Source organism: Amblyomma maculatum, chromosome 5 (genome assembly GCF_055883805.1).
Source record: "Amblyomma maculatum isolate TAMU_Amacu chromosome 5, ASM5588380v1, whole genome shotgun sequence".
NCBI lineage: Eukaryota > Metazoa > Arthropoda > Arachnida > Ixodida > Ixodidae > Amblyomma > Amblyomma maculatum.
Window position 1 is genome coordinate 37,874,135 of NC_139348.1, and position 15,481 is coordinate 37,889,615.

Sequence of the window (15,481 nt, forward strand, 5' to 3'; positions counted from 1 at the left end):
ATCATAGAGACGTACCCGTGAGTTCCTCTTCGGGAGGACACTTGTCCAGCGTGACGCAGTTGCCCTCAGCGTTCCGGTAGAACCCGTCTGCGCAGTAGCAGCCGTAGCGGCAGTCGTACGTGCAGCCGGGACCAATTGTTCGCTTCTGGCACGTGGTCTCGGCACAGCTGCTCCCCACGCACTCCTTCCACACCTCGTTGGTGGCGCATGGCTGGGGTTCGGGCGGGAACTTCAACACCGGTGCATCGCCTGCACGTTACGGGTTGTTTAGAAGCCAGCACTCACTGCCTTACCTTTTTCTTGGCTGCATTCACTTTGTAACAAGTTATACCTTATTATTTGGCAGTATATTCAACAATATGCTGCGTTTAAAACGTTTGAATGATTACATCAGTGTTAAGATAATCCACTCATGTTTACAAGAGGAGAACGCCTGAAAAATAGACATTGTGGGAACACTTAGGGCCAAATTTTCAAACATTTTTTGCCTTATAACGATTCCTTAAGAGTGGCTTGCCTTCCTTCGGCAAATATTTATATACGTCCCACAATCCTTCCCAAACAATCCCCCTTAGCGAGGCTTAACGTGAAGCGTCAGTTTGCTCATATATAGGTCCTAATGTTTCCTTACATCGCTTCTTGACCTGAATGTATGCTTTGCGGCACAATTATACTCACACTGTGGCTGAGTAGTGAAACGGCTCCGACGGCTGCAGCAATAACGAGTTGACAATGAGAACGACAAGGGGAAAAGCAACATATGCTGCCCCTGTAATGCCACTGCATTGTCAATAGTTTAATTTTGCCGCATCAACTAAGTTTTCCAGCCAAGCTTTGTTGAGCATGAAACCATCCCAAGCAGCACACCAGCATTGGTCCAACAATGGTTCATCACTGGAAAAGAATGGCATCAATATTGGACTGATATTGGCATTTGGGCATTTTACTACATTCTCCATTCTTGGCCCATCTTTCGTTCCAAGATTGGTCCAGTGTTCAACCAAGCTGGAGCCACCAATGTAGGCACAATATTAGACTTTCCATTCATGCACCATGATTCTTGCCAATACTGTCCAGCATTATACCATCATTGTATTACCAATATTTGTTTAATACCAGCTATTCCATTGATGGCCCATTGTCAATGCCAATATCATACCAATGGTTAGCCATTGCAGGTGCACTGGCTACTCCATTCATGCCGCATATTGTCGATACCAATATTAATCCAATGGTTTATGGGTACACCGGCTACTCCATTCATGTGCCATTGATGATGTCAAGATTACACATTTTGTGGCACTGCCTGTGCAGGCCATAAAATGCAGCCTTTTTCATTCTAGCCATATTCGTGACAGCACATCGAACTTGCTGGGACAATAGTGGCCTTTCAAATAGGAGTGGCCATATAAATTCAAATTGTTGCTTATGAGCAACCCGTAGATATTCACAAAACAAGGGCATGGTTCACAAAAAGATAATATTTATTGTAATTGTTACTATAGACGGCAGTTGTTACTAGCCAGCGCTGAGGGCACACACAGCAGCAGTTAGCGGGGCAGTGGCAGGGTTGGTCAGGGCAGGGCGGGCTCTCGGGAAGTGGAAGGGGCCAGGGAGCTGGAGGGCACACTCATAGGCGTAGTGAGGGGGCTGACCATGCAATTGCATTCACAGGTGGCATGCCTGGTTCGCCAGGGGAGGTTTCAGCATAACGCCTTTTTCTTCCACCCCCCCTGTCACAGGAACCAGGCAGCCACCTGCGAATAAATGCGTGTGCCTCCAAATCGTCCACCCCAACTTTTTCGCAAATGGCACCTGCACAATAACAATGAGGAAACAAAATTTACAACACTATTACGAGGCATATAAAATCGCGCGCATTATTTTAGGAAGATGTAGAAAATTCCAGGATTCATGTACCGAAATTTATGGTCAATGAGAAACACTATACTGATGAGTTCCAGACTAGTTTCAGCTGCCTTGGGTTTATTAGGATGAAAGACGCATATACATTGCATAGCATGTGCCCTGTTGCATTTTGATCGCCTCCACAGCAATACGGCTGAGACAGCCAGTGTTTCATCCCACACTAGGAATTAGTGCTTGATTATCGGCTGTCTCCGCATATGACTGGCGCGCTAGTTTTTTGCCGCTCCTACGCTTTCTGCGATGTGCAAACAGTTTATACTACTAATCGTTACCAAGAGAATGTTCGGCGACCATTTTCATTTTTTTTAAATGGCTAGATATAATATACACAAGCGATCTAAGCCCATGACTGCTGCACTGGCCGCTGGTTAGCTGATATACGCTTTTGACTGGTTTTGTGGGTAGTTCACTTAAACGGGAGCTCACTTAAACGGGTAGCTCACAGGTGCATCACTTTTACACATATACTGCTTGTCCAAGCAAATTTGATCCAAGGGATAAAAAAAAAACATTTCGGAGCCAGGCAAAGGAAACCAGATATATATTGCTGGAAGCTACCTTGAGCGCCACAGAAAAGGTTTTGTTTGGAATCCTTATTGACATTATTTACCTAAATTACTGAATAATGACTGACATGATAAATGGTGTTGCTACTTTGAAGAGTACCGGCACAATCCACGTTTGATTATTTGTGATAAAGAACCCTCACGTCTGCATTTTGAACGCCAGATACAATAGGAAACCACGAAAATACAGAAATCTGATTCCCGGACAATACAATTGAGGACTTGGCTTGGCTCGACAGCCCTGTGTAGCGTTAGACCTACAAGTTGCCTATGGTTTCTTCGTCCGCGCCAGCACATCGTCCAACAAGACTGTATTTGTATTTTACAGCTGAAAAATACTGTTAAACTCATTTATATCCTTACCGCTTTGTAGTCATTATCCGCATTGCAAAGTTCGGCGCGCTCATTGTAACTCGAGCCTTCATGTGCGCCAAAGGGCCGACGCGAAGCAACCATCGCCAGCATATCACCCTTACTCATGCATGGGGCTAGCAATCTTAGCGGCAGGTTGTTTTGTCCGCTCAAAACCATGTTGTGAGCAGCACAGTTGAGGTGCGCGAATGGGCTGGTAACGGTTTCGGTATCTACATAACCCGGAATTTATCTACAGCTGGAAAAAAAGGTACACATGAGGTTTCTAACCGCAAATATTGAAACAGGGGTTTCCGAACGTGCTCACCGACTCTGTAAGTCCTATTTATTGTCTAAAGTGAATATTTAGTACTTGAAGCGAATAACCTCACTTCCCCACGTACAAAATAAAAATTTTCTGCGCTGTCCTAAGTGGCTGCCAGCAATGCACCACCGGTTTCCATCGTCTGTTTCTAATGGTTTATTTATAACCCTTGGCTCAAGCTATGGGGCGCAGCAGGTGTAATGTAGCTTGAATAAAACCTGCAAGAGATCATATATATGGGTAGATTTGTAAGGTTTACAGATTTCACTTACAAATTCTACAGGAATCGCGTCACTGCGGCCTTTCTTTAAAATTGACACGTAATAGCGCTATATTCGTGGCTAAAATAAAGTAATCAACGCATTAATTCAGCTTAGCAAATGCAGCTGTAACAGAAAGTGAGGGCTGGCTACACCTAAGGTGTGCCTAGCTTTCTAATTTTCTTAGATGGCACAACCGTTCGAAATATGGAATATTAAAAAAAGCCCTTGATATTGGCTTTCTCACAGCGTATTATGGGTGCCTTAGATAAGAAACATAATCGAGGTCCCATGGCCATCTTTCGTTTCCAATGAAATTCTTATATGTGGTGGGCAAGTATCTAGGCACAAAAGAATTAACCTTAGTTTTTCAAGATACGCGTAGTTTCCTCGAAAAAAAAAAACAATTGTATGGTATATCTCTAGAGGTAGAAAACGCTGTTTTTGCCATTTCAAAATGTTGCAAGTGTGGATGCCATGATTTTGTCATCTGCTCTTTTTTACTCACTAAATATATGCAGGTTTTATATTTACAAACACTATTAGAAACTTATTTTGTTTTTGCAGTTGTGTTATTAAAAAATCACAAACTTTGCTTCAGGAGCGATATGCTGCAAAAATAATATTCATTTTTAACCTTATGTACTGGCATATGATGCATTAGGTTGGTTGCACTAAATATGTTTTCACTTCCTGACGCATGTTCTTAATTCCAGGCAGTATCTGGAGCTCCACACCACTAGGTGTGTTCTCCACAACGCATCAAAATTGCTCAGAATTCGAAAACAGCAGTAAAGGGCAAATTTGCTGCAATTAAAAAAAGATCATCTTCGATTTTCATTCAAATCCCTCTCAAAAATCTTCAGTACCTCAAAAATATCACGGACTAAAAAGTGTTGCGTTATACTGTTTAAAAATATAACATTAAATATTAAACCGAGTGCTTGTGCTGATAATGGCCAAACTCAGCCTGCATTCTTGCAAGATCCAATAATATCTTGGCACAGAAACTATTTTTCTACATTATCTAGATTCCATTCTTTATTTCTGAAAAAATTTGAAGCTCTAGATTTGTGTGTGTATCTGCATATTATTTTGAAATTGGACAAAAGTAAGAAAATGGTAAAATAAGGAAAACTGATTAGAATTGAAGAAACGGCCGCAACATCAATTTTTATCAAAATCTGTGGAAACAATGCAAAGTACTTTGTTAATTTGAGTCAGTAAATATATTGAATTCTGCAAAATGTAATATTAGAAATATAAAAATGATTGTTTTTGTTCTATAGATGTGCTTATATGGCTCCCCCTTATGGAATAGGCATCAAAACTTCAATTTAGTATTTGCTTAATTTAGTTACATTTTACCTTAAGTAAAATTTAAAACATTGTCAGCGCTTAACACCGTTTTCTGCTTCTGGGACAAATACTTACTATAGCTTAAAATGGTATTAATTCACTATTTCTGTCAATTTCATGGCAGAACGCAAGTGAAGGCTGAACTTTTTCTCTGTCCTGCATTCGTTTTTATTGCTAGGTGCAATAGTATTCAATCTAGGTTATTAATATATTATTCCATTTGTCAGCTTTGACCACCACTAACAATACTATATTTTTGAAGATGATTTTTCAATGTGCAATTTTTATAATTACAATCTTAAGCAAATTGCTTTCCAGCATAATACTTTTGGTGGCATTACAGAGAACACACATAGCAGCTTAGAGCTCCAAATTCGGCCTTAAATTAACAATATGACCTGCGTAATAAACACAGAATATTTTAGTGCAAACAACGCAATGCGTCACGCCAGTATGTAAGGTTGAACATTAACATTTTTGTAGCGCGTTGTTCTTGAAGCAAAGTTTGCGATTTTTTACTAAATCAACTGCATCAATGAAACACACTTTTAATACTTCTTATACAAGTAAACGTTACCCAAATGCGGTGAGTAAAAAACAGTGGATGACAAAATTTTACGCAACCAGCCGGCCTCCAAACGTGCAACTTTTTGAAACGACAAAAACGGCGTTTTCCAGCTTTAGTGATAGGCGCTTTTTTTTTTTTTTTTCGAGAATACTACGCCGCATCTGGCAAACCTAAGGGTCATTCCTTTGTGTCGAGACATTAGCCCACGACATATGAAAATTTAATTAAAAAAATGGTCATGGCACCACGATTACTGTTCCTGTCCGAAGACATCCATATTTGTTTTCATTTCGTCTCTTCAACAGGCTGGTTTAGCCAATGCGGTGAATAAAAATATCATCGCATATATTAAAGATTTTCGCGCTATATGTTATACCTAAAGCTACCTATATTGTCACAACTGTCATACATTATTTGTAGCTGAAACATCACAAAAGGGATTCGATTGCAAATTGTTCGCTAGTTAAATAGACGTACGAGATGACACACGTATACTTTGTAGAATACAATTTAGGAAAGAGCAGATACAAACTACAGGCGAATAATGCTATGATATGGAGCATATGTATTACTCCGGTTAACAGTAAAAAAATCAACTTTTAACATACTAATATATTCGACAAACTATTGCATGCTCACATAGGAACACAATTAATGAGCTCATCCACGCATCTAATGTCTATGGGCATTAGACGTGTGGATGGCTTCGTTTTATTCCAACTCGTGCGTCACTCAAAATAATTGAACGAGAAAAAAGTTAATGTCTACACAATTTTCAGTGAGTATACCACAAATTATACTAAGGTGCTTCATATATGTCACATCACCTAGCAAGTGAAATGGGATAACAGAAGTAATCAGACTCTAACCCTGATCAGCATTTCGCTTTCGCGCCATCTTTGTAAGTTTTTAGGCAGGCTTTTCCACTAATTATCCTCTTCTTTATACCCCTGCCACCCACAGGACACAAATCTTCTGGGGGTACCGAACTGTTGGTTTTCGCACCAGTGATACAACTTAATCGATCCATTTATACGTAGAAAACACTCTCGATGCGCACCTAAAAAAAAATGAAAGCATGTATGTGTAGGCGAAATCATTCACCGGCGATTTAATAATATGATTTGAACAATAAAATCAAAGGATCACACTCGAAGTAACAAAAAAGTGGTGGAGAGATAGGAATTGAAGCAATGAAAGGCGGTTGCTTTCTGCCAAAAGCCAATAGCAAGAGGTTCACCGTCTATAAGAATAGGCAATAAAAATAAGGCATATTTAAAGGTGCATGCAACAGTTACAGTGATGCAGTGCTACCTTTTTTTAGGCAGGCTTTTCCGCTGATTTTCTTCTTCTTTATTGCCCTTCCAACCACAGGACACATATCTTCTGGGGGTTGGCGGTTTTCGCACCAGTGATACAACTCAATCGATCCACTTCTACGTAGAAAACGCTCCCGATGCGCATCTAAAAAAACAAAAGCATGTATGTGCAGGCTAAATCATTCACACATGATAAAACAATATGATTTGAACAATGAAATCAAATGATCACACCAAGAGCAACAAGAAAGTGGTGAAGAGATAGAAATTGAAGCAATTAAAGACGGTTGCTTACTGAACAAAGCCTATAGTAAGAGGTCCTGCGTCTATAAGAATAGGCAATAAATTAAGGCACGTTTATAGGTGCATGCAGCAGTTAGTGATGCAGTGTTACCTTTCTGTTTCACTGCAGTGATTGGTATAAATATTACAGCAATTGCTAGGCATCTCAGGTAACCCCATTGAAAACTTCGTCCAAAGTACCGAGGAGCAGTGGCGTGTTATTTGCAGCTGTTAACGGAAAGACAGGCTATCCTATGAGTGCATGCGCATTTCCTCCTTTTTGTATACTTGAATAAAAGCGACTGAACAGTGAGTGTTGTAAGAGGTGCAGCGTCCCTAGGAATGGGGAACAAAATTAAGTTTTAGTAAACAGAGGTACAAAAAGAAGCAAATATGCCTGCAATAATAGCATGATGGCCTACCTTTTGATCAACAGCTGTAAACAACCTGTCACTGCCAGTCGGTTCTTTAGATAGGCTTATCAATGCCAGAGCTTAAAGCTAAGAGCAATATGAGTAATGTTTATTGCGGTCACGGCCGTAAACAATTCTAGCGGAACACTCCATTACTGTAACTATTCAACCGTCCATTTATACATATCGTTCAATAAAGAACCATATGCACATCATATTAAGTTGCTCTTTTCTACTCCCAAATGATTTCCTATAGAATTAGAATACGTGGATCGCTGCTTCGGTTTCAACATTCTTGCACGATGGCTATGGCGTGCACTTCATGCATACGGTACGGCACGTGAGGTACAAAGAGCTGTAATTGCCGAACAGGCGGACCTGACGTCCTGTCCCATTTCGCCTGAAAGTGCGCGCCGTCATCGAGCGCTTCGCGAGCAATATTTCGGACGATATGGTTGCCTCATACCGGCCGTCAATGTTTTGTACATTGTGTCCCGCGTGCACGTTGTTTACTTTGCAGTGACAGGGACGCAGTGCACACACGGCTGATGTGCCTTTTTGCTTGTATTGTTATTTTCCCCCGCCCTCGAAGCGCGTCTGCGAAATCGCTCTCCTATTGTCGCCGCTTTCTGATAACGCCCTCACCTGAAGGCACGTGCTCAGAAGGGGGGCGTCGATTAAGAAAATTTTGAAAAGGGGCTCACTTGCGCTGTTCACGGCTTTCAATTCCTCAATATGATATTAACCATTATAAAAGTGGAGGTTCATTATGACTTAATTATAGCCTAGTCATCAAGCGGCATCACGCACATCTCTGCCCCACTGTAAAATTCGCTTGCACCGACGGCACGAACAGTTTTCAAAACTTCGTCTGTACATCTGAAAACAAAAAACTGCCCTTAACTCTTAACAAAATCCGAAAACTGTGTGAACATGGCTTCCTGCGCGCTGAAGAGAGGCTGTCCAAAATATATGTACAAAGCCGGGCGCATAGTATCTGGTTACTAATTGATTGCGGCGCGCTGCACAGTCAAAAAACTACGCAAATGGCTGCCTGCAGTGTTCTGTCACGTGTTAGTGGCATACACACCTGTTACGCACGGCTCCTCTATTTTCGGCGCAAATGCTATTCATATCGCAGCCAGCAAATAAGTCCACGCACTTATTGCTTGCATGTAACCCGGACGAAAATTCGCTTAGTTCTTGAAGTCATGCTTCGCGCAGTTGTTTCGAGGAGAATAATTAAAGAGAACATTTGGGACTGGTAGGAGATTATATAGAACCAATTATGAAGCAATGGCATGCTGCAAAGATATATACTCACGGTCTAAGATGACGGCGTTCACTGAGTCCGATAATGCCGATGGTATCCCGCCGTTGCTGTAAACCGTACTCCGGCGACATTTCACAGCTCAGCTATTCACTGATATGTAGCAAGCACCAACCGGAGCACATGGACATGTATAGGCGCAAGAGAAAATTATGCACAGCACAATGAAAAAGAAAATTAATGAGGGAAGAAATTAAAGAAAGGTTTAAGAAGCTGTCACAAGTCTTGTAGCGTCTCCAACAAGCTCTGAAATGAACGCTTCGGGAGGAGGCCGCACAGCAGCGCAGCTGGGGATGCTGTCTGTTGTGTCTTGCACGTAGACGCGTAGGCGAGGGGGAACAACGACCCGCTCAACCAGCGCGTGATTCCCGCCGCGGTGTTGTGTTCGCAAGGGCTGCGCGTGGGAACGAAGGACCAACGACCCTCTCAACATTCCATTCGTCCTTTACCCAGCCCTCTTCTGCTTGCACCGGCCAGCCGTGACTTCGGACCGTGCCGATGAGCGGCCGCCAGCGCGCACCGCTCGAGTCGAGTTCTAATAAATAGTTTTGTTTTGTGTGTTCGCAAACGCATTGTTTCTTCAAGCCAACCACGGACAAACATTTTCTAAAAAAATAGAAAGCCTCCCCATCTACCATCCACATTCTTGCGTAAATCCATACAGCTGGTGCATCGACAAATGCGCGCGTCCCCTCCCTTTCGCCACCTATGATCGAACAAAGGATGGTCGTTCGACCTTTTATATTAACTTCAAAATATTATATACTGTTGCGTGATGACTGATTAATAATGTCAAAGAGGTGGAGTTCCGAGCTTCTCTTCTATTCTGGCCAACTTTGGTTATAGATTATACAAATTATGCTCAAGTTAGCTAGCTGAAAATTATCCGACTAAATATATACATGTTTTTATTTGTATTCAGTTAATGTTCGCTTTTCGGGTATGAGTAGATGTCTTTATAAAAATTCTAAACACCGGCCCAGGAAACGAAAATTTTCCTAATTTGCAGGCCTTTATTTCAGAAAAGGTTCATGGTAGAGCAGCAATAATTCCACAATATGTTCTCAGCATAATTATCCGTAAACAGCTAAAGGTCATATTTTTATGACATTTGGATACAGAGATACGATCGTGCTAATTTACAGAAAACAGCGAACATTGAAAATTTTTAGGAAAACAAAAACAGTTTTCACATTGTTTAAACTTTTTCCACCTATTCTACACTACCTCAGCTTTCAAAACCATTAAAACACCTTGCATAATTTTGTTGCGCCAGTAATTATGGCCACATCGATAAAGCCTTTGTCCAATTATAGCGCACCGCGCTGTTCTGAACATTCTACGGAATTTGTGAATTGTTCAAAGTTTTTAAATTTTGGCATATAATTTTGTAACAGGGAGAAATATATTTACAAAAGAGGATTAAAGATATATACATTGAGGAACAGCCAAGGAGCCAGGCTACGAGGGCCGCCCATTCGACGCACTTCTTTTTCTTAATCTTCCACAAACGAGCGCGCCACTTCGTCCTCATCATTCTCCAGCTGTAACAATATTTCTTTTTTTTTTCTTTATTGCCGGTCATCACCAACACACAACAAAACCAACAAAAACGCGCTACAATCAAATGCTCACAGCAGAGCGGTTACCACAAGCATGACACTTAATACAGAAGCCGGCAGGCTCATACGAGTTGCCTTTGTCAAGTTAAAATTCCTTCAGCTCGCATAGTGGTTCGACTCTTAAAATCCAGTCTGGCACAGTGGTCTTCAATTTGTGCATTTCAACCAATGCGTGTATACTCTCGCGGAAGTAGAGCCTTGCAGGGCGGGCGTCAGGGTCACAGTGAAAACCCGCCATTCTGGACCGCCATAGACTGTGCAGGCCTAATAGCATAACCGTATCAAGTGGAATCCCATCATTATTTTCAGTTGGAAGGAATCTAATCCCGTATGAGTCTAATGGTAATTCTTTTTTAAACGTTCGTTGCAGCACGTCCCAAAAATAGACGCCCTCCCAACAGTGCAGAAATACATGGTCTATTGTCTCTGGCTTTTTACATATTAAGCAAAGTGAACCCCATGGCAGATAAAAGCCCTTGCTTTCAAAAAAAGTTTGTACCGATAATGTTCCTGTATGTAACTTAAAGAAAAACGTCTTTGCCCCAGGAGAAACTGGCATTCTTATTTCTTCGCTCATGTTTTGTCTCGACTTCGCAAATCGACGGTGACAGACACAGCAATGAATGATTCAGAATCAATTTTGTGCGCGTCGAGGTCCTGAAGCGCTGTGGCATCAGGCAATACACAGACGTTTTTCGCAATCACCTTCACCTTAACGCGGATTGCACAAAAAGACGATAACGTTCAATGAGCAAGCAACGTATTCCAAATCATTTTAGTAGAATGAAAGAATTGGAAAGGGCATGGAAAACTGCCTCATTAAAACAGCGTTTGTAGGCTGCATTCGTTTTTTCGAATGACTCGACAGCGCACATTATTTTCATTCCTGTACAGTTTTTTTTTTCATTCCTTTGCCACCGCCTAGCGCGGTTGGAATGGTCAAACTCTAAACTAATAAGCGGAAAAAACTATTTTTTTTTGTTTATTGGCGATATATATGTTGTGCGCCATATAAATGTACCGGGGCCTTCATGCTCGCAGTCTGCACGAAGAACTGTCATTTTTTTTTACCACCGTGTGAATGCCCAAAACTAAAATGGTAACCTCGCGAGTCTTCCGGCTTTTCATTTTCCAGTGATTGCGTCTAGAAAGTACACACATCGTATTCGGTCCTTTCTCCAGGTAAACAGACGATGCTGCGCGTAGTTCCTTATGGATAATACAAAAGCACTAGAACAAAAACATCGCTGAGAAAATGGTCATTTGTTCCTTCAACTTGAGGCAACGTTTTCCTTCTCGGCAATGAAAAAGCTACCTTCTAATCACTAATTTAATGTCACATGAACATGCTATGGCGACACGATTTCGTTTTTATGTGCGTTCTCACTGACAACTGGATTTGTACTATAGGTTACGTATAGATGCAGGGATGTAATCGGCGTCCAATACAGGCATATTGGGTCGTGAGTGCTAGCCGGTCTGGGGTATACATATGTGGTCGCACGGTCGTGCTATCATTAGATATAATTGTGCGACAAACGTATGCGCCTGCGACGAAATCTGCATGCATGCCAATAGGCTAAAACCATAAACACATATAGCTGACCCCCAAAGGTGCGCCGCATATGACGAATCCAGACAGTTGCAGCGGTACGTGCTTGAATGCGTTATAGTAATTGTCGTCCCGTACGTGGTATTTGGTGAGGTACGAACGATCGGCTGAAATGTTGTCGGAATTAAATGCCGCGGTTTGGCGTCCAGCGCACGTGTATTCAACCATAAAAATGGAGAATTTGTTTTGATTGAATGGTCAACGGAAAATATTCACTTCGGCAGCCCATTAAAGCTGTGTTTTTAGGATGGCAATGACATTTACGAGATCAGGGGAAAAAGTGGTCCATCGTGGGCAGTTTTCATACAGGTATAGCTAATACTGGAAAAACACAAAACAAATTGCAATGGTCCATTACAGCCAGTTTAAAACAACGGAACGGTCAACGTCGGAAGAACACAGGACACCTTGGCCCATTGTAGCCAGTTTTAAAAACTGAACGGGCAACGCCGGAAGAACACTGGACAACATGGCCCATTGTAGCCAGTTTTAAAAAAGGAACGGCCAACGACGGCGGAACACAGGACAACTTGGTCCATTGTAGCCATCTTTAAAAAACTGAACATCCAATACTGGAAGAACAGAGGATAACGTTGTCCATTGTAGCCAGTTTTAAAAAACGGAAAACCCAATGACGGAGGAAGGCAGGACAGCTTGGCCCATTATAGCCAGTTTTAAAACCCGTGCGACCATTATTGGAGGAACAACGGCAATCTCGGTCCAACATAGACATTCTGTATGTACGGCAGTGCCAATATCGGGAACTTACTGTACATCCTGGCCCAAGCTAGCCAGTGTTGGCTACTGGCAGCGCCAACACTGGGAGAGCACTGGCTAGACTGGGCCATTGTTGGACATTGTGTTGACTGGCATGTCCTATGTTGGGAGCATGCTGGTTAGGCTGGCCCAATGTAGGGCCACTGCTTGCCGTCGTACTTACAACATTGGCCCGATGCTTTGTGCTGCCTGGGATGTACATGAAAGGGGAAATGAACGCGTATGAGCGCACACATCAAAGCAATTACACTGCTATATATGTGCACCAGTTTAACTTATAGCAAATGCATTCGTTTCTAGGCGCATCTTCTTGAAACCAGTCGTGTACAAACAGCTGCTCGTCGCATTGAAAACTTCGTTGCTCAAGCAGCGACTACGAACGGTCCATTGTTAAGCACCCTTCAAAACCTCTTTCGGTGGAGGAAGTATGGAGGGCTCGTCATATCAGATCAGAAAATCTCCCAGGCTAAAGAGCGTTTTTAAATCTGGCCCTTACATTTCACCTCCAACGGCGCCTCTATGTGGCATCCGTTACAGATTCTCGTTCGTGTTCATGGACTTTGCAAATGACCTAATGAAAATTATTTTATTTAGTGCATTCCCTGTCTGCCACTTCCTCATCATTCCACAGTATTTAGCTCTCACAATATGTTAAATATCACGTGCCTACATGGACATAAAATTCACTTCAAAGCCAGATCATGCAAAACGGCTTTTCCATAAAATGAGTAAACCAATCAACAAAAACACATCATAAGGCACACCACATTTATCTAAGAGGCAAAAAATAGCGAATGTATGGCGAATTTTATGTCCTTCCTTTGCGCCCGCTGCAACGATCGCGATCGTAAGAAGCGCTTCTCAATTCTCCTAATCCAAAGTGAGCATGATAGCAGTGATGACAATGAGCTTGCAAATAATATTAATGACAGTGATGATAATCGTGATGACAATGACAGCACATTTATTTGATAAAGATAATGAGAACAAACGCAATGCACCGTGTGCACCAGCAACGCTAAGCTTTCGCATTTCTGCAGTGCAGAATTTACATTGCTATCGGAATTGTTTGTGGAAAATCATAACCAGAAGCGATACGCTGGATTGACAATCAGACATCTGCCTGCCCTTATCTTAGTTTTTGTTACCTGCCTTGTTTCGCCTGAGGGAGGAGTCAGGAAGTATATTCGCTCCCGCTAGTTTTCTGGGCTTTCGGAATTCGGAGACATGCTGTTATGCAGCCAGGCCAAGTTTTTCTTTCATTTTTTCACATTTATTGAAGGGGACTGAACTTTGGGCAATATTTATGGGCAAAGTTAACTTTTCAAGGGCCCTTTCCGCAACCTCGTTCAGTTTTTCCCCTGAAAATCTAATTGCGTTTCGCAAATTCATATCCGACTAAAAATTCATTCACGTAATTTAGCTGAATTAAACACTACGATAAAGTTATCAATGAAATCCAAAAGGGAAATTTTGAAACAACACTTTGGACGCGAACATGATAAGGTGACGGTTCGTTCTGCTGATTAAGTAACAGCCGCAGAATAGGGCCACATGCAAATCGAATCACTTAACAAGCGTAGCAATGTCTGTCACTGAGACTGTTAAAGCTACATTCCTGATAAGAATAAAGCAAAACACAGACAACGCTAAGAACGGGACGACGGACAAAAGCAGCCCTTGAAGCTTTATATCGATACCACTCACGTATGCATAACGTCCAAGTAAGCATACACACAGTTTTTTCTTGCCTTCTTAATTTATCAGCTGTCCGATACGTAGCACTAATCACCGCGCCGTCTTATTTTGTGTCCTTAGAAGAAGTGTGTTTTCTACACACATAAACAAACTAGAGCCCGCCGAGCTTAATTTCCAGCAACAAATCACACCACAAGCGGACGAAGTGACCTCTGGCTACGTGGAGCGATGGTAAAAGAGGGAAGGAGCGAAAACATTTGTTATGGTTGTGTAAGTTGGCCATATTCGATAAATGCGCATCTCCAGATCTTGTCGACAAACTGCTTAAGCTGTCATGAACACATGAAGGAACTTTGTGATCACTGTTTGAAACCGAATTATGGTGACGATTATCCTCAGGATGCACACACTAATTTTTCTTGGCGTCATTGCAGTTTGCGTCAGACAAGAGACAGTGAAATCACTACCTTTATATAATTTCTAGATGTTTAGACTCAAAATCTCTTATTTTAGTCATACGTATCTTTTTTTTATATATATTAACGCACTCACATAGCGATGCGGGTCGAATTCAGTTGGTATTTTTGTTTCTTTATGCTTATAATAACCCCGTTTTAATAGTTTAACCTATTCATTGCTATTTTTCCTAAATGTCTAGTGGTGATTTTATAGTCAACCTGAGAAGAGGCAAGTAAACCACACCCCTCCAAATATCATGTGAGCAAAAACTTACCGGACTCCTCATCAGCCCTGGATAGGGCCAGGCAGCTCAAACTGCACACTGCTACAAACCACAGCAGGAACTTCATGACCGACGCGACGGTGCAGTCTTCACGTATACGACTCTTGCTTCCACAGGTACTACACGAGCCGACGTGACCGTGACTCGAGGTTGCGCAAGTATATTCCGTAATCCTTCGCAGGCTTCACGCGTCTGTGCTGAAAAGACGGTGTACACTCCAACTTATAAATACACCGAGGGGCGGGGTCAGCGCCAAGGATATGTCCGACATCTCGCCAGTCTGGCTCCTTACCGAGATTCGCAACAAGGAAGAGAAAAACCGTCTCTT

At 42.1% G+C, this 15,481-nt stretch overlaps 1 protein-coding gene and 1 long non-coding RNA gene across 2 annotated transcripts in view; both read right to left on the reverse strand.

The window, feature by feature from the left end:
- LOC146188063 (uncharacterized) overlaps positions 1 to 15,222 on the reverse strand; it is a 48,735-nt gene extending 33,513 nt beyond the window's left edge. The window contains exons 1-2 of the mRNA XM_084604989.1: positions 15,145 to 15,222; positions 16 to 249 (exon numbers count right to left, since the gene is read on the reverse strand). Coding sequence (XP_084461115.1) covers positions 16 to 249; positions 15,145 to 15,220 — 310 coding nt within the window. The 5' untranslated portion in view covers positions 15,221 to 15,222. The remainder of the gene's footprint in view (positions 1 to 15; positions 250 to 15,144) is intronic.
- On the reverse strand, positions 1,502 to 9,418 carry LOC146188064 (uncharacterized). Its single transcript, XR_014707173.1, has 3 exons — positions 8,697 to 9,418; positions 6,673 to 6,822; positions 1,502 to 1,815 (listed from the first exon to the last, which is right to left on the reverse strand). It is a non-coding gene; the product is annotated as an uncharacterized LOC146188064 (long non-coding RNA).
- Positions 15,223 to 15,481: the final 259 nt, after the last annotated feature.